The sequence below is a fragment of the Prionailurus viverrinus genome, chromosome C1 (genome assembly GCF_022837055.1).
Source record: "Prionailurus viverrinus isolate Anna chromosome C1, UM_Priviv_1.0, whole genome shotgun sequence".
Taxonomy (NCBI): Eukaryota; Metazoa; Chordata; class Mammalia; order Carnivora; family Felidae; genus Prionailurus; species Prionailurus viverrinus.
The window spans coordinates 158,969,922-158,994,917 of record NC_062568.1 but is presented as its reverse complement, the minus strand read 5'-3'; the positions used below and the strand labels follow the sequence as shown (position 1 = coordinate 158,994,917).

Genomic DNA, 24,996 nt, shown 5'->3' with positions numbered 1-24,996 from the left:
CGAGCCATCAGCCCAGAGCCTGACACGGGGCTCGAACTCACGGACCCCGAGATGGTGACCTGGCTGAAGTCGGACGCTTAACCGACTGGGCCACCCAGGCGCCCGGGTAGTTCTATTTTTAACCTTTTGAGGAACCTCCACACTATTTTCTATAATGGCTGCACCATTTTACATTTGCTTCAACAGTGCACCGGGTCCCAATTTCTCCATATCCTCACGTTATTTTATTTTTGTTTTGTTTTTTATAATAACCATCCCAACAGGTGAAGTGATATCTCATTGTGATTCTGACCTGCATTTCCCTGATGTTGAGCATCTTTTCGCATGTTGGCCATTTGTATGTCTTCTTTGGAGAATGTCTGTTCAAATCCTTTGCCCATTTAAAAAAAAATGTTTATTTATTTTGAGAGAGTGTGTGCATGCACTCATGCTAGTGGGGGAGGGGCAGAGAGAGGAGAAAGAATCCCGAACACGTTCCACACGGTCAGTGTGGAGGTGAATGTGGGGCTCGAACTCACAAACCATGAGATCATGACCTGAGCCGAAACCAAGAGCTGGACTCTCAACCAACTGAGCCACCTAGAAGCCCCAACTAGTTTGTTTTTATTATTGATTAATAAAACACCCAAACTCATTGTAGTGCTCCTACAAATATGTACCCTATAAACCCAGAAATTCTGATAAGTTCTATTTTGCATGATTTCCACCTAAACAGAAAAAATATACAGTTGCTTTTTAACAGTATACACATTATTGAGTTTTTGCCAACAAGAGAGAACTTTTGTTTGACTAAGTATTGAGGAGACTCAAATTCCCTACTAATAATTTTATTTGTCTGATGATTAGAGAAAGGTTTCATTGATAGTTTCCAACTCTGTATGTTTCAGATCTTGGTTCTCCTCATCCAGTCACAAACTTTTGGAACTGGCCACTGTAGGACATATTTTATTTCATGATACGTCCTCTGGACATGTAACTTTGTGTCACATGGTAGATAACGTACTTTAGTAGACAGGAGAAGTATTCTAGAAGCCCATTCCTACATTAAAACAGCTAAATAACTGTATACAAAAGTGGATGCATACCACCTATATATATCCTACCAAACCCAGACCATATATTTCTCACTCAATTTCTCCATACAAGAATTCTCGAAGTATTTTCTGCCATTCAAATGTCATCTGATACAAGGGGAAGCATGATGATGGAAAAATTGAGGTGGAAAGAGACAACATTCTTCACCAATTACAGCTAAAACATCTTCTACAAATTTTATTTTTGGGGCTTTTTTGTTTTTTATTTTTAAGAGAGAGAGAGAGTTCACCAGTGAGGGAGGAGCAGAGAGAGAGAGAGAGACAGACAGAGGATCTGAAGCAAGCTCTGCACTGAGAGTGCAGAGCCTGATGTGGGGCTGGAACGCAAGAACTGCGAGACATGACCTGAGCCTAAACCAAGAGTCAGATACTCAACCAACTGAGCCACCAGGTGCCCCTCTTCTACAAATTTTATAAAATTTATAAAATATATAAAGCAGAGAAACATATTTCTAGGGCCTCTCTTGGAGCCTTAGAAAAATTTTATACAAATAAGGGGCATGAAGCTTAAGTTTCATGAACTTCATAACCCAGGTCTATAAGAGTGGAGGATTTTGTTTTTGTTCAGAGCTGTATTCTCAGTAACTAGAATCAAAGCCATATTGTAGGCATACAATAAACATATGTTAAAAGAGTGGAAGGAAAGAAGAAAGAAAGGGAGGAAGGGAGGGACAGGAATGAAAGGAAGGAGGGGAGGGAGAGTAAAAGGAGAAAGCAGAAGTGGAGTAGTTCATTGCATAATTTCATTACAGAAACATAATGTGGTTTCCCCATAGTTGGCAGAAAATAACTCATTAGAATTATTTCTGTTGGAAGGAAAATGCATTGGGACAAACAAGGTAGTCTAGAATCCTAAACTCCACATTTAAGATGACATGTCAATACAAGGAGGTTATCCGGACTCAGAAATATCTGGACTCAGGAATGGGTAGAACTATGAGATGGCCCAGGACAGAAAGGTTCTGGATGGAAACTTGGGTAGAGTCAAAAGAGGAAGCTGAAGTTAACTTTTTAGGTTTACATACATATGTCCATCCAAGCAGGCATCTCTAAAAAAATGTTGGGGCACTGCAGTCTTCCCTTGATGACTCTGGAAAAGCCAATGCTGTTGATAAGTCACATAGCTGTGTGTCCACATTGCCTCCTCAATTCTACTTAGGGTTAATGAATATTAACTGAATAGTAGCCTCTGACCAGTCTGACCAGCATGGCCACTATGTAGTTTGAATATAGATATATTTCTATAAATGCTGGTAAAAAGTAACTTCCCTAGTTTCTCTGGGACTTGACCTACTGCCATGGTCACCCTAGTCCCTCCTCTGGAATCCCCCAGACCTCCCCACAAATCAGCAACCAAAGGAATAAGTCTAGGAGTGACATCCTGCTTCAGCCATAAGTTTCATTGGCCAATGCCTATACTGAGCTCATTATTAAATATTTTGCATAAAATCCCTGGTTCTACTAAACAATCAACACGCTGCATGGGAGAAATCATGACTTTGGAGGAGGCATAGTCTTGCCCTCCCAGTGCCTTGTGGGTTAGATAAGAATAGAGCAACACAACCTTATTGCTTGGATTGATTGTTCTCCCTAGAGTTGAGTTTTCCCAGGGTGGGGCATTGAACAGGTAGCCAGTTTCCCCATAAAACTACATCAGGGCATAAGTCAAGTCTATTCTAGTCACTGTTAGATTTCCAGCAACTAGTACAGTGACGGTACATAGTAAGTACTCAATAAACTTTTTTTTATCATTATTAGAAGATGAAGAGTAAAAAAGAAAGTAGAATCTAAAAGGTCTAGATCTACAAAGATTATCTAAAATCTTGGGGAAAAAAATCACTGAAGGTTTTCCCTGGTATTCAAGGTGGGTAATCTGAGACTTGACAGATTGAAGGTCTTGCCCAAATAACCATGAGTTATTAACAGAACGGATTGTAGAGACCTGGCCTCTTGTATCTCCATCCAATGCTCTTTTCACTACACTGAGCTGTCTCTCTTATATCCAAGGAATCAGGTATTCCCACTTTGGATTTCTCATAGCATGGAGAAATTCAGACCTGATCAGTACTGCCACCCACATGGGAACTGGAAGATTTAAGTAAACTCCAGAATTACATGAGGAAGTAATCTCATACTACAGCTGCAGCTGATTCTGCTTTCCTCCTATTCTTGGAACTGGTGGGCAGAGTGAAGTCATGATTTTGAGCAGAGTGGGAGAGTTTGGAACAGCCACCATGAATTTGTGAAGAGAAGTCAACAGGAGTTTAAAAGATTTCTGAGAGCTGAGAGAATGAGGTTGACATTCATTAGGATGACTGTGTGTGGACCAACTCAGCAAGGTGGTTGAATTTTCTTACCAATCTTGGCAGCAATTAAGAATTATCCATCCCAAATGTCAATAGTTCTGAGTTTGAGAAATCCTGCCCTGGAAACATTTTAAGTGTATAATGGCCACAGGTGGCTAGCAGTTACTATATTGAACAGCACAAATATAGAATATTTCCATCAGTATAGAACATTGTACTGGACAGCTCTCATCCAGAAGATTTTCAAGATCCTTTTTATCTCTGAGGTCTCAAGAAAATTGGAACAGAGCAAGATAGTAAGGATGATGATGGGAAAAACAAAACACCAAAAGAATGAATACAATGGTCTTTAGGGGCATCAGTTATAAGTCAGTCATTGCCACTAAAGATGGATAATTCATACCTGACACCGAGAGCCCATATTTTGATTGCAGTTCACACAAAAGTATAGTGTTGGGATCAAATTAACTATTGACTAAATTTTAACTAAGTATGTTGACAAACTAAATGCCACTTGGGAATCTACATTGTGGCTACTTGTCTGACTAGTTCTTTGTCTCTTTCTTGTTGTCCTCCCACGGCTATAGCTATAAAGGCAGTGCCCTACCTCTTTTCTGGGCAGAGAACATACATAATGAAGCTTTTCTTTAGAGTGAAGGAGGCAGTAAATGGGATTTACATTTAACAATATCCCCTCAGCTTTAAAAATGATTGGTTTTGATTCTCCCTTGGGGAACTGAAACAAAACACTCTCCTGCTCACACTGCACCTGTGTCTAATCCTGGGCACCTGACTCCTGGAGTAAAATGAGATGTGTCCATATCTTTAGATATCCAAATGGCTTCCAGGCAGAAGGAGAAATGCTTTTCAAAAGTATCCAATATTAGAAATAAGAAAGGTGATTATTGGATATTCTTTTCGTGGAATACTGGGAATTGTCAGATGGATTCTCAATGTATTAATTAATTCTTAAAAGGGTATGCACCCTAGATTGGCTTTCTAATAGAAAAGCTGTCTTGTGGAAAATCAATTGCGAAGCAAATGATTCTTGTGTATAGCACAGATAAATTTTAAATGTTGAGCTGTAATTGATTTCCCTCCAGTAGAAAAGATAACCCTAAAGCTTTAAATTTATTGCCTTGTAAGATATTAACCAGCTTTGCATTTATTAGCATATTCACTTTAACATTCTTTCGGCTAACTTGACTACGTAAATCTGTCTTCACATTTTCCTTTGAACTGGTTTTAACATCTTATTCTTTACTCATTAATGAATGGGTTGAATAAAATCCTTGGCATATGTTCATTTTATATTTCTATGAGAGTCATGCCTTTTAACTTTTTGAAATTATACCTAAAAGAAATCTAACTTAGTCAAGTAATCCTGGATCAAGTGGGTTCAGTGGAAGCCACAGATTTTTAACTTACCATAATGAATACCTTGCTAACAGTGTGTGCTCAATATCTTCCAAATGATTCTCAAGTTGACTCATAACCCAGCTCTGTGCCCTGGGAGGTTGATTTCCATGGATTTCATCAGTGGGCTCTCTTCACCCAGGGTTGGGACTAGATGAGGCAAGAGAGGCACCTAGGGCACCACATTTAAGGAGGCACTCACTCTCAGTGCTGATGCTGCATTTGCATGGCCCTGACGGGGCCTTGTCTCCTTGTATGTTGAGCACTAGGCACCTTGGCTCTAGTCACTCCACTCCAGTCTCAGCCCTGTCTTAATGGCAGACTTTTGATTGACTTTAGACAATGGGAAGGGCTATAGGCACAAGAGGGCAAAAGGAAAGTGAGGTCCCAGGGTATTTATTATTACCCTGGCTTCCTCCCTGGGATGTTACCATGGGCTAGTATCACATGCTTCTCTCTCTGTCTGCTTTCCTCTATCCCCTCACCCCTTCCTTTCAGCCTGTAGACTTAGGGTGGTTACTAGCTCTGGAGCTCTGCATTATCCCTTGTAGTTTCCTTACACTGAGCTGATACCTTGGTAAGCAGCCCCTTATTAAGTTCTCCTCAAATTATCCAGTTTGTGGATAATTTTGACCATGAGATTCCTGTCAAGTCCCTGGGTGATACACAATTAGCAAGACCTGAAAATGTCATGGGCTATTTTGAGAGGAATGGCTTTATTGTCTGCTAGAGGTGTTCAAGCCAATGCTAGTCAGTGAACACCAAAGCCATGAAGGAGTTCTCTGCTCTGGAGGAAGGCATAATTATGTGACTCTGGTTTTCTAAATAGGGAGACTGCACAGTCTCTCTCTCACGCACACAAAACCTATAGTCTGTGTGTGTGTGTGTGTGTGTGTGTGTGTGTGTGTGTGTGTGTGTATGTGGTGTTTGTAGGAGTCATGGGGATAGGGACCGAAAAGAGAAAGTAAAACAGGAGAAGTTTATTGCCTTACTAACAAATATGTAGTCAAGGGAGATTTGTTGGTGATACCTGGAAGGAACATCGTGGTTAGTAACAGAGAATAGTGGAGTTAAGGGAGAGATTTTGTACTGTCAAAATTAGCAGAATTTTAGGTCTTCTCTTTTAAGATGTGAGTACCTGGCTATGGACTCCTGGTAAGAGTATATATATCTTGTGTTATCAGGTAGAGATTTAAATTGGGCAAGCTAAGTCTCTGTTACTCTATGTAACAGAAGGAAAATTTTCCAAATGTGGTGCTTACAGTATGGCCAAGATGGGACAATGCCATCTCAGATTTAAAGCACAATATATATTCTCCAAGAAGGCATTCCTTGTTGGTAGATAGCCCAATGCTACATTTCCAGTCACCATGCTGGAACAAGCAGGAGCCTCAGTTCAGTCCAGACTGGTATTTCAGAAGCTGTGGTTGACATGGAAATACATGAGCCCCAGGGTATTATACTCTGAGTTCCAGGAAATTGTGGCTCAGGAAGAAAGGGGAGATTGATGGCTTGAAAACAGTTTCAATTGCCCTGCCAGTTCTCTCCTTGCCACTCCATCTACATCCACACTCAAAGTTATGTGATGGAATCAATATCCTTGACAACAGAACTTTCAGGAAAGTACACCGGAAAATATATGTTGGAATTGGAGGGGACTAAAAAATAACTCCCATCTCCCTCACTGGAGTTTGAATTTGAAAGCAACAGAGAGATAAATGCAGCAGGTAGATTGATAGCAGCCATAACACAATTTGAGCCATTTGGAGAAAATTGCTTAGGTTTGAGTGCTAAGTGGACTTGTTTAGAACTGTTTTCTCCCTCCCTGCTTCCAAGTGTGGGATTGCCTACCCAATGGAACATTTTAGTCTGCAGAACAGACACATTTATTGCTGTGTCCTCTGAATTGGGGCAAAGAGGGAAGAAAAGAATAAATTCCTTAGTGCTTATCATCTTTTAATAGATTAGTCTTACCCAGTCAAGAAACATGGGCTAATTGCTGCCGCCCCTAATAAGGCATCTCGCTTCTCAACAGGGAAAAGTGAGTAATGGATGGGGCAGAAGACCATAGGTATTACCATAGAGAAGTTCCTACCTCCACAGGGAAACATGAGGAGCAGGGAAATAAGTATTCTTCTCTAACTTTACCTTACCTGTTGAACTTAGTCATTCAGTTTATGGTCAGTCAGATCTGTGGAGAGGAGATTTGCAGTTATCAGGGAAATTCTACTTCTTACCTTTATGAGATGGCATCTTTTTGAATTCTCCTAGGAATGCTGGTCAACTATGTGAATTTTGCATCCAGAAGACTCTAAAATATACATCAGTCATTATATACATATATTTTTTAAATGTTTATTTATTTTTGACAGAGAGACAGAGCATGAGCGGGGGAGGGGCAGAGAGAGAGGGAGACACAGAATCTGAAACAGGCTCCAGGCTCTGGGCTGTCAGCACAGAGCCCGACACGGGGCTCAAACTCACAGACCACGAGATCATGACCTGAGCCGAAGTTGGACACTCAACCGACTGAGTCACCCAGGTGTCCCCCATCAATCATTATATTAATTAACTCCAAGCCCATGATGTATAAAAATTTCATTTCCTGTTTTATTTCCATTCTCACATCATGGCCAGGCCAATGCCCAGCATGATTCATCAGAGGTTCTGTTATGAGATTAACATACTCCATTAATAAAATGCTAACAACACAGAGATGCCCAATTCTGAATTTAAACCCCCTCCCACTATAAAATTTCTTGTGAGAAATTCAAAGATTAAAGTCCAAAATAACAGTGTGTCAGAAGGTAGAAAAGGGTCAGTACTGTGTACTCTGCAGACTTAGATGTCACTTTAATACCAGGTGTCTCTGTGGCTGAGCTGGTTAAACATCTGACTCTGGATCTCAGCTTGGGTCTTGATCTCAGGGTCTTGAGTTCAAGCCTCATGTTGGGCTCTGCACTGGGCATGAAGCCTACTTAAAAACAAAAACAACCCCCCCCCCAAAACTGGTAAAATGAATTTGGGGAGCCTGTGGCTCAGTCAGTTAGGCAACTGACTCTAGATTTTGGCTTAGGTCATGATCTCATGGTTCATGGGATTGAGCCCCATGACAGGCTCTGTTTTGTAAGTGCCAGAGACTTCTGGGGATTTTCTCTCTCTCTCTCTCTCTGCCCCTCCCCTTCTTGCTCTTTCTCTCTCAAAATAAATAAACTTCAAAAACATTTTTTTAAAAAGTCACTTTAATACCAAAAAACAAAGCAAGCCACTCCATACCATTTATATAGAGTTTTGTTCAGGATGATTTATTGACAGGGGCAATCAGGTTAGTGAACAGATGATCCAAGTGGTACTACACAGCTATTCTCCACTCCATATTCGCTTCCTGCTCTCCACATCTTAACCCCCAGCTTTTATGGAGCAAGGAACATGGTGGTGAGGTCACAGGGTAGTTATCTAAAGTGGTGCCATCTGTGTGCCAGAGGGGAGAACAAGATGGAGGGCCAAAGATGAAGTCAGTATTGTCAGATTCCTACATTGCGTTAGTCTGTTCTTGTTGTGGAAATAACCCCATTATTTTAGTGACTTACAACATCAAAATATTATTTCTTGATCATGTTACATGAAAGTCATGGGTGGGCCAATGCTCTTCTGGGCTTTGCTCAGCTGGTCTGAGCTCTAAATTTTTTCTTATATGGGCATCCAGGCTCAAAGAATGGCCACTATCTAAGGCATGCTGTTGTGATGGTGGAAGACAGGAGCAAAGTTAAATCATGCTAGTCATCTGTACTCACATTTTATTTGTTAAAGTAAGTAACATGACCAAGCCCAAGTCAATGGAGTGGGGAAATACACTCCAATTATGCAGAAGCATAGCAAAGTCATAGAGGAAGTAACTGTGAACAAATCGGAAGTGTTGTAAATAATAGTGTTCAAAACTTTTGCCTTTATGAAGTCTCCAACCTCAACTTCTAATCCATCCTTCTTACCTTCTCTTCTGCCACATCTTTCTGATTTCTGCATTCTTCTGCTTTTAAGGGATCATGTGATTACATTGCCCCACCGATAATTCAAAATATTCTCCATATTTTAAGGTCAGCTGGTTAGTAACCTTAAATCCTTATGTAAAGTCCTTTTACAGCATCATCTAAACTAGTGTTTGATTGAATAATGAGAGGTCTGAGTCTTGGGACGACAACTTTGGAATTCTGCCTACCACACTGGCTTCAATAATAAAGGAAAATGACTTGCGAATTCAATCTGGTTTCGGTGAATGTCACTGTTTTCTGGGAAATTGGTCTATTCCAAATATCCATTCCTTGGGGTCAGTTTTGATCATGTCCTTTTTGATAAAGGAGATCATCCACTTTTTCCTGGATTTTTCAAATTTGTTGGCTTGCATGTAATATGATTATTTTCCTCTTTTCTATATCTATGGTTGTTTCTTTTATCATTCATATTCCTTTTTTCTCCTTTCCCTTAAGTCCTTTAATACCAAAAAACAAAGTGAGGCACTCCATTCCATTTACACAGAGTTTTATTCAGGGTAATTTATACAGGGGAAATCAGGCTAGTGAATAGACATTCCAGGTGGTGCTACACACCTATTCTCCACTCCACATTCTCCACCCATTCTCTGCATCTTAACCCCCAGCTTTCATGTATATTTTAAAAACAAACACACAAAACAACTATTGCTTTTATTTATCCTTTTATACTACATTTTTATTTCTACTTAAATATTTGTAATGTTTCTCTGTGTTAATTTCCTATTCATAATTTCTTGTGTATTATTTTATGCTTTTTCTATTTTCCTGAGATGAGAACCTTGGGATCCTTTTTACTAAATCCTTTCCAGGAAGAAAGAGAACTAGGAGCGGGTGGAAGAGGGAGAAAAATGAAAACTTTACATTTTCTTTTGAACTAGTTTTTGCTGTTATGCCACAGGCTTTGGAATGAAATGGTTTTCTTTTCATTTTCTACCTTATAATTTGAGTTTTGGCTTCTTCATCCCTTATTTTCAAATAGTAAATAAATTTAGAATTTTCCTTATGCTTATTCTTAATTTTATTGGATTTTTTAAATCCCTATATTTATTTTTAAAAACATTGGGTATTTCTTGGGGTGCCTGGGTGGTTCAGTTGGTTAAGCATCTGACTTCAGCTCAGGTCATGATCTTGAGGTTCGTGAGTTTAAGCCCCATGTCGGGCTCTGTGCTGACAGCTCGGAGCCCAGAGCCTATTTCAGATTCTGTGTCTTTTTCTCTCTCTCATTGCCCCTCCCCCACTCATTCTCTCTCTCTCTCTCTCTCTCTCTCTCTCTCTCTCTCTCTCTCAAAATTAAATAAACATTAAAAAAGTTTTAAAAAATATTGGGTATTTCTGCATAGTCCACAATACAATCAATTTTCTAAGAACAAAACCCAAAATTTATTTTCTCTGTTGCAGAGAAACTGAGGTCCATATCCATTACATCAATTTTATTAATTAGATTGTATAATTACTCTGCATCCATATTTTTGGGGTTTTGTTTTGTTTTATTTTACTTGTTTAACTCTGAAACAGATGAACTGAGGTTTTCCACTATAATTTTATTTTTATTACATTCTCCTGGGAATTCCATTAGTTTTTACTTTATATAACTAGCCACTTTCTTGTTTGGCATATACAAAGTACACCAAAGATGCTGTTTTAATATATTGTATTTTCATTATTAGATAACATATAAGGTCCTTATTTATTGTTTCTAACCTTAAATTTTAATTTATCTGATATTAATAATTCCATTCCAACTTCTTTTTGTTTCATTGGCTTGGTATCTCTTTCCTCACTACTTTATTTTCAAGATTTCTTTATTGCTTTAACTATATTTCTTATAAACAGTATATAGTTAAGTGTTATTTTTTTAACTCAGCCTGAGAGTCCCTGTCTTTTAATGGGAAATTTCAACCTATTCAAATATATTATCAGGACAGAGACTTGATTTCAATATTTTCATGATTTATTGTATATTGGTTCTTTTTAAAATTTTCCTTATTTTTTCATAGTAATCCCATTCCCCTTTTTATTTGGAAATCTTATACATTCTATTCAATTAATCATTAACTCTTCTATTAAGATTATGCTTGAAAGTAATAACAAATCCAACCCATATCTTAAGGAAAATAGTATAGTGAGTGTGCAAGTATGTGTGTGTGTGCATATAGTGTGCTATACTTGAATCTCCTTAAGTGTTTGTATTATTTTTCTTATCAAATTGTTCCTTGTCTCCTCTAGCAGCTCTATGTGTTCTGTTTATTTAATCGCTGGTTACTGAAAGAGTTGGACTTAGCAGGGTTAGCAAACAGGAAGCAACTTTATTTTTTCTAATGATTTTTCTCATTGCTAATCCTACAAAATTATTGTGTTTACCTATTCCTCCTCATCCCTGAAATGAGATTTCTGTCAATTTTCATAATTTTGCCCTTTTTCTGTTACAGTCCTGCGTGGTTGGCCACTGTCTGCTGCTGGGCCCCTTTAGATGAGTTACTACTTTTCTTAGTTGGCTCAGGGAAGTGCAGGTCTGTTTATTGCCATGTCTAGTAACTACAGTACTGTTGAGTGGTGGAAGGTAAAGTCTAACCCATTATGGAATGGTGCTTTAGAAGCAAGCAGACCACAATCTCCTGGTGAAGCATCTGAGGGAAAATTCACTGATCTCTGACTTCCCAGTGTTCTCACAGGCTTGGTGTTTCCTTCCTGGCCTCTTGGGACCAGTGAGACCAGAAACACTTTTATTAGACCAAAGGCAATCTTTCCCTCTGGTAATCCACAGATCCCAACAGCCAGCTGGTCTCAGGACACAGCACAACCTCCGTCATTGCCTTGTGACTCAGAATCTGGTCTCCAGGGCCATAGTCAGATCTCAGTATCAGAATAGAAACCATGTCTAACCTTGCACCCCGCTGCTTGACGATCTCAGCAGCTGTCTGGCTTAGAAGATGACAGATGGAAGCTGAGAGTAGAAGAGAAAGGTACTGAGCTCAGGTCACTACCTTCCCAGAATCCACTGCTCCCAGCTGTCCAGTTGTTTTAATGGAGAATTCTCAGCCAAATGGAATTGTTAAGTTGATTTAGTTCTTCCTAAAAGATAAAGCTCACAAGTTCTAGCAGAAACTTCCAAAAACAACTAAAATAAAAATCTTCAGTTCTAATCTGCATCTACTTTGGGCTAAAGTTCAAACACTGTAGTTAGGTCCAGCATTTAATTTAGAAAAGATTGGAGTGAGAGACTTTTGAGAACATCTTTTGAGATGTTATATTAAGAGCAGGGGAAAGGGTGAAGATAGAAAGGGAATTTTTAATGAATGCTTACTATGCTCAAGGCACACCACATTAATTTTTTAACACTGAAAATAATAATACTATAATAAGGTACTGTCCCATCTCAAGGCAAGGATACAGTAACCCAAGGCTCAGACAGTTTACATTGTTTGCTCAAGGTTAGTCATATCTGCCCACATTTCATTACCTTATAGTGAGTATTACGAAAAACTACCATCATTACTTGTGCTATTACTACGTATGTGTTCTATTTCTTATTGTTTTTATTGTTAGTGATTTAAAAGTTTGTGTTTTATCTTCTGAGCCAGCAGGGTAGTTAGGGATACTGTTTTGCTTTGCAGTGAGCCTGGGAGGAGGGAAAACGAGGATGGGGCGGGAGTGGGGAGTGAAGAGAATGGATGACAGCAAGCCAAGAGAACAAGAGGATCAATCCTTATTTGCTGGAAAAGAGACACATGACTTCAAAACTTTGATCTGCTGCTGTTGCTACTCCTCTAGTAACCAGAAGAAAGGTAAAGAGCCAGGATGCATGTATGCATCTCCTCTACCTCCTATATACCTGAGCCCATCACCCTATCTTAAAGCTCTTGCCTTAGATAAAAGCCCATCACCTTATCCATCACTCTTGCTCTTCCCTCATTTACAGAGTTTCCATTTGTACTTCCCCATCCCCTCCCCCACCTCCATTTTCTCTACTTGCCATTCTATTTAGAGCCAAAACCTGACTCTACTTGGGAAGAGGTGCCCAAGAGGAGCATTGATGGAGCACAGTAAATAAAACTTCCAGTCTGAAGTGGAAACAGGAACCTTGAACATATTTACGTCCTTGCCTTTAAGTTTCCAGAGACCCCCAAAGCCTTCCTCTAAAGGAAATGTTTCTAATTAAACTTACTTCTCCTCATGTACTAACAGTTCAGATTTTAAAAAAAAGTTTAAACAAATGGATTAAAAATGAAATTTTGAAATACAACTTCTTGAAAACAGTAGGACATGGTATCAAAAAATTTTTAGCTTATTGTGAATAAGTTATTCTTTTAAATTATTTAACAATTCCAAAAAAAGTCAAAAGTATACTTGAAAAGGTATTGTATAGCAATGAGTTCAATGTCTACTAACAAAAAGCTATTTTAAATTTGACAAAGTCTTGGGGCACCTGGGTGGCGCAGTCGGTTAAGCGTCCGACTTCAGCCAGGTCATGATCTCACGGTCCGTGAGTTCGAGCCCCGCGTCAGGCTCTGGGCTGATGGCTCACAGCCTGGAGCCTGTTTCCGATTCTGTGTCTCCCTCTCTCTCTGCCCCTCCCCCGTTCATGCTCTGTCTCTCTCTGTCCCATAAATAAATAAACGTTGAAAAAAAAATTTTTTTTAAATTTGACAAAGTCCTTTTAATTGCATGAATTGCTAATGTAATCCTATTTTCCAGTGATTATCCAAAATGTTGATATATGATTAATTCCACATGCATCAAGTTAATGGTGCATTTGTCTTATTTGATATTCAATTATTGAGCAAGGTTATTGGTGCTGTTTGGCTTCCAACAGCAAATTTCCAGAGATGGTGAATGCCATTCTTGGTCCCAAATCACACTTTACTGTAGAAATGCTGATGATTGAGGAATCTAATTGAGCTCATAAAAATTCATGTATTAGTCCCTCTTGTGGATAATTATTTCCTAATTTTGTCCTTTTGTTTACTAAAAATGTTGGCTTTTCTTGAACAGATGACTGTTGATTTATAATTGCAATTTCTATGTTTTGCTTTTTTATACCATCCACAAGAATATTATTTAGGTAACAATTTCTTCTATGATCTTGGAGCTTCATTATATTCTTTTTGTTACGTAAATATTGCTGTAAAACAATATTTTTTGAGGGTCCTAATTTTCACTTGACTAGTTTAACAAATCATCCAAGGGTGTTACATTATTTAATTTATGGACTTTGAGTATATTTTTTAAAGGCTTTAAACAATATTTGACAGGTAAGGTACTGAATTTGCTAATTGGTTTTACTGTAGAAAACATTCTTTCAAAGTTGCCATGTCTAGCACTCATTTCTTGAATAACAGTTTTATCAAGGAAGCCCATAAAATTTTTTGTTAGGCTGGAAAAAGTCTGTGAGAAATTATAGAATTTACTCCAGGATATGTTTTCAAATGTCTTCTTACTAGTTTTCTTCCTTAGCTTGCTCTCTACAACTCTATGGCCCACATCAACAGATATTGCTTGTATATTTCTTTTCCATGCTGTAGCCATAATCCTTTTAGGTTTGGAAGGAATAATAAATTGATCCCTAATTAAAGATTTGAGGGTTTCACAATTTCTTTCGAAGACAAAATCTGCTCTTTTATGTGAGTAAATGTTATCATCTTCCATACGATGGGGAGGAAGCCGATTTTTTGTCAAAAGTAACATTTGCACATATCCAGTTTCATGGAAAATTATGGGATTTGTGTCATTTTGTTCCTGTGGATTAAAGAAAAGAGTACTTAGTCATCAGTCTAGTGAGACAAGAAGGCTACATATATTTTTAAACGTGAAAATGAAATGGCAAAGTATCCTAAAAATGACTACAGAGACATTTTTAATATGAACAATAATGGTAGTGAACCCCACAAAAAAGATGTGCTTATATGTGGCACACTTCCTTCTCTTAATATTCTGTCAAGTTGTTAGGGGTAAAATCTGAACTTTTGGCCTATGAAAATCCTTTCTGAAATAAAGTGAGATATGACAAAATAAATACATTCCTTAAATGTCTGAGATGTTGTCATTGGAAAAATAGGATCGTTGGTGGGATGGGACATTGCTCTGGCATTTCTTAGGTTTCCATGCCCAGAAATAAAAGGCATACCAAAAAATGAATCGAGTCAAAGGTGATAAGCCAAATTTAAGCCAAAATTAAAGTCTGCATACCGTTATAAATAATTCCAAGCATCTAAAAGTATCTTTATAATATTATATTTATTCTGATACTCCAACCCTTACCACAATACTTAGCACATAAAAAGCACTCAATATATATTTGTGTAATAATATAGCCAAAGTAATAGATTGACTTAAAAATAGACTATTTTTGTTACAGTAATAGCAAAATTTGTATGAATGAGCTACTTATTAAACTCTTTCCCATATTTCCATTATAGGGCAAAAAGATTAACTCCAAAGAAACAGGTCAAATATGCATATTATCAGTTTTTACTTTGCAAACTTTAAGTCAGTGATTGCTACCTTTCTTTTAGAAAGACAATTCAAGACATAAGAAACCAGGATCATCTAATTGTACATCAGCATACTTAGTGAGAAAGGTATATTATTGCTTATAATTACTAAAAAGATAATGAAAGATCTGGTTTTGCAATCCATTGGGATGTCAGTGATACCTGTTTAGCCACAGTAGTGAGGATTTGTTCTATTTTTGGTCTGTCCAATGCCTCTGGGAATTCTCCACCTTACAAATCTCTGTACTCTTACATAGAGGCAGAAACTAACTTTATTAGCCTTCCGTGAGGTTAGGGCACAGGCATGTGACCCAGGCTCTGCCAGTCAGATACACCTCAGATAGTCTTCAGTTCAGAGAAAGCAAGCACTAAAGGTGGGCTATTTGAAAATGACTCTAGTGAGAATGTAGCACATATATCTGCTTTGGAAGGCAGCAATAGCAAGGGTCTTAGAAATAGCATCTCCTGCCCAGCATCAGAGTCATAAACTGTGTAACAAAAGCATGGGTCTGGGTGGAGCAGTCTAGGGTTACAAATGGGTGACTCCTGACTGGATAGCTCTCAGGCCAGATTGTCTCTCCAGCCTTCCTACAGTCTCTGTGAACTACCAAATACCCTTAATGTATGTATTTTCTCATTCAGTTAGCTAAAATAGATTGTTAGAAAAGTGAAAAGCAATGCAGTCATTTAAAAAATACAAAATCTGTTTTACATTTCTTTTATAATCAAGAAAGTTTGACAAAGACTTTTTCATAAAGAAAAACACAAAATTTTCAGTTGATGCAAAGGCATCCCCAGTTTTGGGTTGGCAGTTCTAAAAAGAGCACTAAGAATCTAAGGGTGGTTGTCACTTTGTAATGCAAAACCGAGAAGTAAAAATAATTTATCAAAGATTCTAGTCACTAGAATATAAGATTCCTGCAAGTAGAACTTATGCACATATTTCCTGAACAATAGTAGGTATTATTACCATGTGAGAAGTTACTGTCTTTGCTGGACTAATGTTGATTATCTTGGCATTTGGCTTTTTAAATTCATCCTCAAAGCACAAGGGGAGCAAGCTTTTCTTTCTTGTTGAACAATATTCACTTAATTGGTCATTTATGATGGTTTTGTTTTCTTTTGTGCTAAAATCATCCATCTGTGGGGGAGATTTTCTTCTGAAAATGAGCACAAGTTCAGCATAAATAATGATTGATTTTAGGGTTGATTCTAGTTTGTCAGTTCTTGCTTGTCTCCCCGATCCCCGAAAGTCACTGACAACATCTTCCCCAAACTCTCAGCCACACACTTTCAATCTGGCAAGAGTATTCCTTCCTGCCTTTTTGGGGGAAATAGCAAAAGTGGGGGGAGAGGAATATATATATATATATATATATATATATATATATATATATATGCATATATATATATATATATATATATATGCATTCCTCTTTGGCTTTTGAGTGGGGAAGATGTATCTTACGTAGGTTGAGAAGAATACCAAAGATAAAGAGGTATTTGCCACATCCTTTGTTGAGATTCTGAGAAACAAGTGTTTTGCAAGGCAGCTTCCTGACAACATAGGGTGGCCCCAACTTTGCTAACAGAATGCAATGGCATGGTATGGTTATAATCAGAAAGAGGATATAGTTTTCATTCCATATTTCCTATGGTTCACATGTGACATAGGACATTGAGTTTGGCTTACCAAAGTGGTTGCTGTGTCAGGGGTGAGGTAACCCACATCAAAGGCCTGGCACAAGTGAGGCATGGACAGTCTAAGGACAGATGAAAGTCATGATGGAGGCTCAGAGGGTTCTACCATAGTAATGAGAGTTGAGAGTGGAGCCTATTCAAGTTCAGAGAGAATAGACCATATATTCATGAACCACAGATGTCAGCAGCCACAGAACACCTAGAAATGAGACCAGCAGTACAAGGACATTGACCAAAATACTTGCTCAAGTACCTTTTCCTCAATGTCACAAAGTCCAGTGAGCATCTCATTCACATACCCAGATAACCATCTTAAGAAAGAAAGAGACGGACTGGGATAAACTTAAAGAGGCTATACATTATTGCTCCAAAGTTTAAAACATGCTGGATTAATATGATTTTACTCAGAGTCTGAGGATCTGGGAAAGATCAGAACTTTATACAAAACTACAAAGCTATTTTTCTTAAATCCATATTGTAGTAAAATTAATCTTGTCTATACAACAAAAACACAATGTATTCTCTCCATTCATTTTCCCATGTCCTTCTTTCCATTTGCCTGTCAACTTGAAGCAGATAGAGCATGTGCTCAAGGTATGAATGTATAATAGTAGGACACTCTTAGACCAGTCACTGGATTATAGTATGGGCCTAAATAGAGCCTATTTAGGCCCATACTATAATAATAGGCCCATAGTATAAGTAATAATAAGCCAGAATAAATTCATTCCAGTCCAGTACAAAATAAAACAAATAACTCTCCCTATTAAAAACATTGAACACAATAAAATATGAAAAATGTTAAAATAAATTACCTTTTATTGACAGAATCTTCTAAGTGACCAGCCAAATCAGATGATTCCCTAGGTTTTTTTCCAGTTTGAGCTGAAATTATAAAAGATTTTCATATATCATGGCATTTAGAAAATACCTTCTATAAAATATTTTACAGTGTAAAATAACAATAGAAAGCTTCCAGTATAGTGCTTGATCTGTACTAGCTACTCAAGTAAGAATTTCTTAAAGTGAACAAGATAGAACTGGAAACAACTACGGCCAAAGATCTCATATTTGGCTCAGGCAAATCAAACATAAACCTGGCCTTGGAGATTTTTGTGGAAGAAAGACATTCTCAAATTTTCAAATCTCTCTAACACGTAAGTCATTATTAGCCAGTAGGAAGCCTCAGATGGTTAAACACTGTTGGTAAATGGGGAAGTTGGTTAGCACAGGTCAAACAGATCTTGCCACCTAGCAGGAAGGAAGTGTCTAGGGTTGAACTCTTCCAAATATGCCTGATGGACACTTCAATATTTCCCTACTTTATTTGAAGTGCTCCCAGACACATATGATGTGAGCATAAATTCAACTTTTCTCTTGTCCTGAAGTAGTTTGTATTCTAGTGCAGTGCTTCCCAACATTTTCCACATCATGGCAAACATACTAATTAATATTCTTTTATACAGTACACTGAGGACAAACACTTGAGTATACTTGTAGCCAGACTGACATAAGGCCAACCCTTGCATTCTTGAAGGCTGAAGGATTAGTATTTCAGCATAACAGGTTACCACAGAAGCTCTATTCTAGAGAAAGGAAATAGTCAACAAACAAGCAAATAAACAAACACAAAAATACATAAAATAATTTCAACCACTTGTAAGTATTATAAAAACATATACCCATGGTACTTCACCTATGGTGGCTATAGAGGCTTCTCTCAGGAGGGCATATTTGAGTTGAAGTCTGAGAAAGAAGAGGCAGCCAGGTGAAGAGCTGGGCAAACACACTACTAGACAGAGGAAACAGCAAGTGTAAAGGTTGCAGTGTGAAATCAGCTTGGAATGGTAAAGGAGCTGAAGGCCAATGTTGTTGGAGTATAGCGAACGAGGGGGAGAGTGGAGTAAGATGAGACAGGTAGCAGGAGCCAAATTATAGAGAGCCACATAAGCCATACCAAAAACTTAAGACAGTATTCTGGTTATAATAGAGGTGATTTAGAAGGTATTAAGCAGAATAAGAAAGTAGTTTGATTTATGCTTCAGGAAGATCACTCTCTGTGCTCTGCTCTGAGCTCTGCTGGCTTCACAGAATGAGTCTGGAAGTTTTTCTTCCGTTTCTACTTTTTTGGAACAGCTTGAACAGAAGACATATTTACTCTTCTTTAAATGTCTGGTCGAATTCCCCTGGGAAGCCATCTGGCCCAGGACTCCTGTTTGTTGGGAGATTTTTGGTAACCGATTCAATTTCTTCACTGATTATGTCTGTTCAAATTTTCTATTTCTTCCCATTTGAGTTTGGGTAGAGTGTGTGTGTCTAGGAGTTTGTCCATTTCTTACAGATTGTCCAGTTGGTGGCATATAATTTTTCACAGTATTCTCTTATAATTGTATGAATTCCTGTGGTGGTGGTTGTGATCTCTCCTCTTTCATTTCTGATTTTATCTATTTGGGTCCTTTTTCTTTTATTTTTGAGAAGTCTGGCTAGGGGTTTATCCATTTTGTTTAGTCTTTTAAAAAAATCAACTCTTAGATTCATTGATCTGTTCTACTGGGGTTTTTTTTTTTTGGATTCTATATTTTTTATTTCTGCTCTAATCTTTATTATTTCTCTTCTTCTGCTGGGTTTGAGGTTTCTTTGTTTCTGCCTTTCTAGTTCCTTTAGGTGTGAGATTTGGTTATGTATTTGGGACCTTTCTTGCTTCTGGAAAATACAATGTATTTTCTTCTTAGGACTGCCTTTGCTGCATCCTAAAGGGTTTAATGCCATGTTTTCATTTTCATTTGCTTCCATGTATTTTTAAATGTCTTCTTTAATTTCCTGGTTGACCCATTCATTCTTTAGTAGGATGTTCTTTAACCTCCATGTTTTTGGGGCTTTCCAAATTTCTTCTTATGGTTGATTTCAAGTTTCATAGCTTTGTGATCTGAAAATATGCATAGCATAATCTCAATCTTTCTGTAACTGTTGAAAGCTGTTTTGTGACCCAGTATGTGATCTATTTTAGAGACTGTTCCATGTACACTTGAGAAATATGTGTATTCTGCTGCTTTAGGATGAAAATTTCTGAATATATCTGTAAGTCCATCTGGTCCAATGGGTCATTCAAAGACGTTATTTCCTTATTGATTTTCTGCCTAGATGATCTGTCCATTGTTGTAAAAGTGGACTATTAAAGTCCCCTACAACCATGGTATTGTTATCTATAAATTTATTTATGTTTGTGATTAATTGATTTATATATTTGGGTTCTCTCACATTGGGAGCATAAACATTTAAAATTGTTAGCTCTTCTTGATGGATAGACCCCTTAATTATGATATAGTGCCTTTCTTCATCCCTTGTTACGATCTTTGGTTTAAAATCTAGGTTGTCTGATACAAGTATAGCTACTCCACCTTTCTTTTGATGTTCATTAGCTTGATCTATGGTTCTCAATCCCCTCACTTTCAATCCACAGTTGTCATCCAGTCTAAAATGAGTCTTTTGTGGGCAGCATAAAGATGGCTCTTGTTTTTTTTAATCCATTCTGATACTCTATTTTTTGATTGCGGCATTTAGTCCATTTACATCAAAGTGATTATTGAAAGATATGGATTTAGTGCCATTGTGTTATCTGTAGATTTCTTGCTTGTGGTGATGTCTCTGGTCCTTTGTAGTCTTTGCTGCTTTCCACTTACAGGGTCCCCCTTAGAACCTCCTGCAGGGCTGGTTTAGTGGTCATGAACTCCTTTAATTTTTGTCTGGGAAAACCTTTATCTCTCCTTCTATTCTGAACAACGCTTTGCTGGATAAAGAACTCTTGGCTGTATATTTTTCCCATTCAGCACATTGAATATTTCCTGCCACTCCCTTCTGGCCTGCCAAATTTCAGTGGATAGGTCTGCTACTACCCTTTGGTATCTACCCTTGTAGGTTAATGCCCATTTGTCCCTAACTGCTTTCAGAATTCTCTTTGTATTTTGCCAGTTTCACTATGGTATGTCATGGTGTTGACCTGTTTTTGTTGACTTTGGAGGGAGTTCTTTGTGCCTCTTGGACTTGGATGCCTGTTTCCTCAGCTATAATTTGTTCAAATAAACCTCCTGCCCCTTTCTCTCCCTCTTTTTCTTCTGCAACTCCTATGATAAGGATACTATTCATTTCATTGACTCCCTTAGGTCTCTAATTCTCCCCTCATGGTCTAATAATTTCCTTTCCCTCTTTTTTTTCAGCCTCATCACTTTCCATAATTTTATCTTCCGATTCTCTCTTCTGCTCTTCCGTCCTTTCTGTCACTGCATCTACTTGATTTTGCATCTCAGCTATAGCATGTTTTAATTCATCGTGACTAGTTCTTAGGTTTTTGATCTATGAAGCACTAGATTCTCTGCTGTCTTCTACACTTTTCTCAAGCCTGGCTATTAGTTTTATGACTATTATCCTTTTCATATATATTTTTTATATCTGTTTTGAGCGATTCTCTGGATGTCATTTCTCCCTGGAATTTCTTTTGAGGAGAGTTCTTCCGTTCTGTCATTTTGGCTAGGTTTCTGTCTTTTACATGTGTTAAATGCTTGTTATGTGTCCTGCACCTGTGAGAACTACTGTATTATAAAGGGGTCATACACTGCCCAGGGCCTGGCACTTCAGGAAGTGTTTTTGTAGCATATTGCGTGCACTCTGTTGGCTGCTCTATCCCACTGGTCAGTCTTCTACAAAGCTGCTTCTTACTTATAGTGGCAGATTGTTTAGACCTTCCACCAGACGTGCTTTGATTTGTTCATTGAAGTAAACCTGGAAGAAAGGAAAGGGCCAGGGACCTGATCCCATACAAAGAGAAAAATGAAAGGGGTGAAAAAGAGACCAAGCAGAGAGAATCAAAGAAACTATAAGGTTTAATCCAGAGAGAGAGAGAAAGGAAAATAAAGGAAATATAGAAAAGGTGTGAAAAGAATAGAGTAAAAATGCCTGATTACAGAGACAAGCAAAGCACAGAAAGAAAGAATATATATTTTATATATAAAATAAGAATTGACCAAAAATCAAATCAGAAACTTTGAGCCTGATTCCAAAGGGGGAAAAAAGAAAAGGGTAGAAAGAAAAAGAAGAGAAAAAAGAAGAGAAGGAAAGAAAAAAGAAAGAAAAGGAGCAACAGTCTAACACACAAAACCACAGGACAGTTATCTGTTGGTGCCTGGGACTGGTGGTTGTGCTGGTCTGGAGGAGAGGCCGTCTGGTTCTGTCTTTGTCAGTCTCACTAGACTAGATAAACAGTTGCCAGGCTCAGAGGGGTGGAGTTTGGTTGTAAGTGGGTCCCGCCTCCACTGGGGGCTGCTGTACTGCTCCCTGAAGCCCCACCCTGTTGGTGATGGGGAGAAAAATAGCGACACCCCAATCTCTCCTCCTCAACCAGGGGGATTGCCCTGCTCCACAGTCTCTCGTGCCTCCTAGGCACTCAGCTGGGATTCAAAACCCCATGTTTTAAAGGATCCCACACTGCACAGACCCGGTTCTGGGGTAGCACCAATCTGCCCTACAGATGTGGCAGGTGCCTGCAGGGTCTTTTGTCCTTGGGGGGCAATATACACTCTTCCCCCAGTACTCAAGGGAGGGCACTGTCCTCTCACTGTGCACCCCTGAGGTCGCTCCCATGCCCTGGGGCTAGCTCTCCTCTCTCCTCCCAAGGCATGCTCACACCGCTACAGCAGCTTCAGTCTGGAGAAAGTCATGCACTTTTGAAAACTCCGATCTTCAGCTCCTAAGGCTGTTTGCAAAGTAGAGACTGGCACCGATTATATTTCTCGTTCCCCAGTCCGTGGTCCCGAGAGATTTTTCTCTTGTTCCAACACAATACCGCAATCCACAGTTTCTCTCTCTCTCTCTCCCTTTTGTCTCTCCACAGAAGGGGATCCCTGCCCTCCATGCCCACTCTGTTTTATCTCCCCCAATTCGCATACAGGTACCTCTGTCCCGCCAAGCTGTCACCCTCCACCTCTGGAGATTTTTCTGTCACTCCGAAGATAGATTTCCTGGGTGTTCCAAGTGTTCTGACCTTAATACAGCTAGGTTTGAGGGACAAGGGAAATCCTGGTCCCCCTACTTCTCTGCCATCTTCCTCCTCAGATTATTCTAGATTATTATTAAATAATTTTCCTTCAGATCACTTCAGATATAATAGATTATTTTGGAGTTTTTGACTTTTGCAGTGTTAATCTTTTGCTTTCTTTTTGACTTAACTTTATTGAAGTATGATTTGCATACAATTAAATGCATGCATTTTACATGTATAGTTTGATGAATTCTGATAAATATATAGATATAGCTATAGCTATAGCTATAGATATAGATATATACTTATGTAAGGATCAACAAAATTGAGACTTTGACTATTTCTATTATTTAAAGATAGTTTTCCTATGTCCTTTTGCAGCAAGTTCATTCAATTTGTTCTGTTCTCTTTTTCAAACACATTGTTTATCTCGGTGTTGGATACCTCAATATACTATCTTGTCTGATCCAGTCATAATTCTGTCCCTTCACGTTGCACTCTATGTGATTTTCCTAAACTTGCTCTTCAGATCTTTGATTTGGTTTACTCCAATGTTTATTCTACTCTTCACAACTTTTAATATAATTTTAGGTTCTGCATTATCATTACTCATTACCTTAAAAATATTTTTATCTCTGAGGTGCCTGGGTGGCCCATTCGGTTATGTTCCTGACTCATAACTGATTTTGGCTCAGGTCATAATCTCAAGGTATGTGCACTGACAGCTCAGAGCCTGCTTGGGACTCTCTGTCTCTCCCTGCTTCTCCTCCACTATCTCTCTCTCTCTCTCTCTCTCTCTCTGTCTGTCTCTCAAAATAAATAAATAAACTTAAAAAATATTTTTAGCTCTCACAGCATCATTTCATTTTTGACATGTATCTTTTATATCTTCAAATCTTATTTCACAGAATCCCTTATGTTCTTTAATCTCTTAAACATATAAAAATATTATTTTCTAAATTTCTCCTGTTTCATGGGGTACAATTTCTGTCAGAACATGACCATAGCTATCTTTAAATTATCTCCTTTATTTGCTATGTGATATTTAATAAGCCCCACGTTCTTGTTTTTCCTATTCACCTTTGAATCTGGACACTTAAATCTAGGTTTGATCCTAGTCCAAATATAAAAGAAGTAAATTTCTTTGGCTACTCTCCCTGCTTATCTGGATACTGTTAAATTCTCCCCTTAGAAATTGACAGGCAAATCCACATGTTGTTACCTTGTAAGTTCAGGCATTCAGCTGCCTGAGCTGCCTGGTGAGGCAGCCGGAGCCCTGAAACATTATGGGGAAATTTGTTCCTGTGCACTGTATGTTTTGTGAAACCTCTTCATGACTCTAATGAGGTGGTGATGGTGATGGGTGATCTGGTGAAGTGCCACTTGGGTTAGAGTCCTTTACCTCTCTCTTGGGGTAAACAATTCAGTTTGAGGAGACATTTAGTCAAAGAAAGGCCTCAAAGTTCTTAGAGTGTTTTATGGGATCATATATTTTTTTCTTTACACAGTTGTCTGTGGCTATTATTCACACTTGCAAAGATGGTTCCTAGGAAATTGCATCTTGTCTCTTCTGTTGTCAACTCCCCTTTCAAGACCTTGCTCCTCCAAGTTAGGAGGTTTTTCCCCCTGAGTCCATATGAAGCAATACTAGGAAGCCAAAGAAAGAAAGGGCTAAGTATGGTCATCACATTTCTCTAAAAACACTGCTAACACAGACTTGGACTGCTATTGACTTGCAGTGAGGAAAGGGATCCCAAAAGGGAGGAATTTCCATCTTTCTGTGACCCATCATTAGTAACAAACCCCTTTTCTTTGAGTATTTGGGTGGTGGGGCTAGGGAGTGGTATTAAAAGAAGAATTTTCAGAATATCTTCTACTGGCTTTTTAAATACTCTTCTTTCTCTTAGG

At 38.4% G+C, this 24,996-nt stretch overlaps 1 protein-coding gene across 2 annotated transcripts in view; it reads right to left on the bottom strand.

Moving 5' to 3' along the window:
• Positions 1–13,505: 13,505 nt before the first annotated feature.
• CC1H1orf141 (chromosome C1 C1orf141 homolog) overlaps positions 13,506–24,996 on the bottom strand; it is a 49,252-nt gene continuing 37,761 nt past the window's right edge. The window contains exons 7-9 of one of the 2 annotated variants that reach the window (XM_047871532.1): positions 17,873–17,942; positions 16,327–16,516; positions 13,506–14,601 (exon numbers count right to left, since the gene is read on the bottom strand). In XM_047871532.1, coding sequence (XP_047727488.1) covers positions 14,029–14,601; positions 16,327–16,516; positions 17,873–17,942 — 833 coding nt within the window. In that variant the 3' untranslated portion in view covers positions 13,506–14,028. The remainder of the gene's footprint in view (positions 14,602–16,326; positions 16,517–17,872; positions 17,943–24,996) is intronic. The other variant, XM_047871533.1, reaches the window with a different exon arrangement.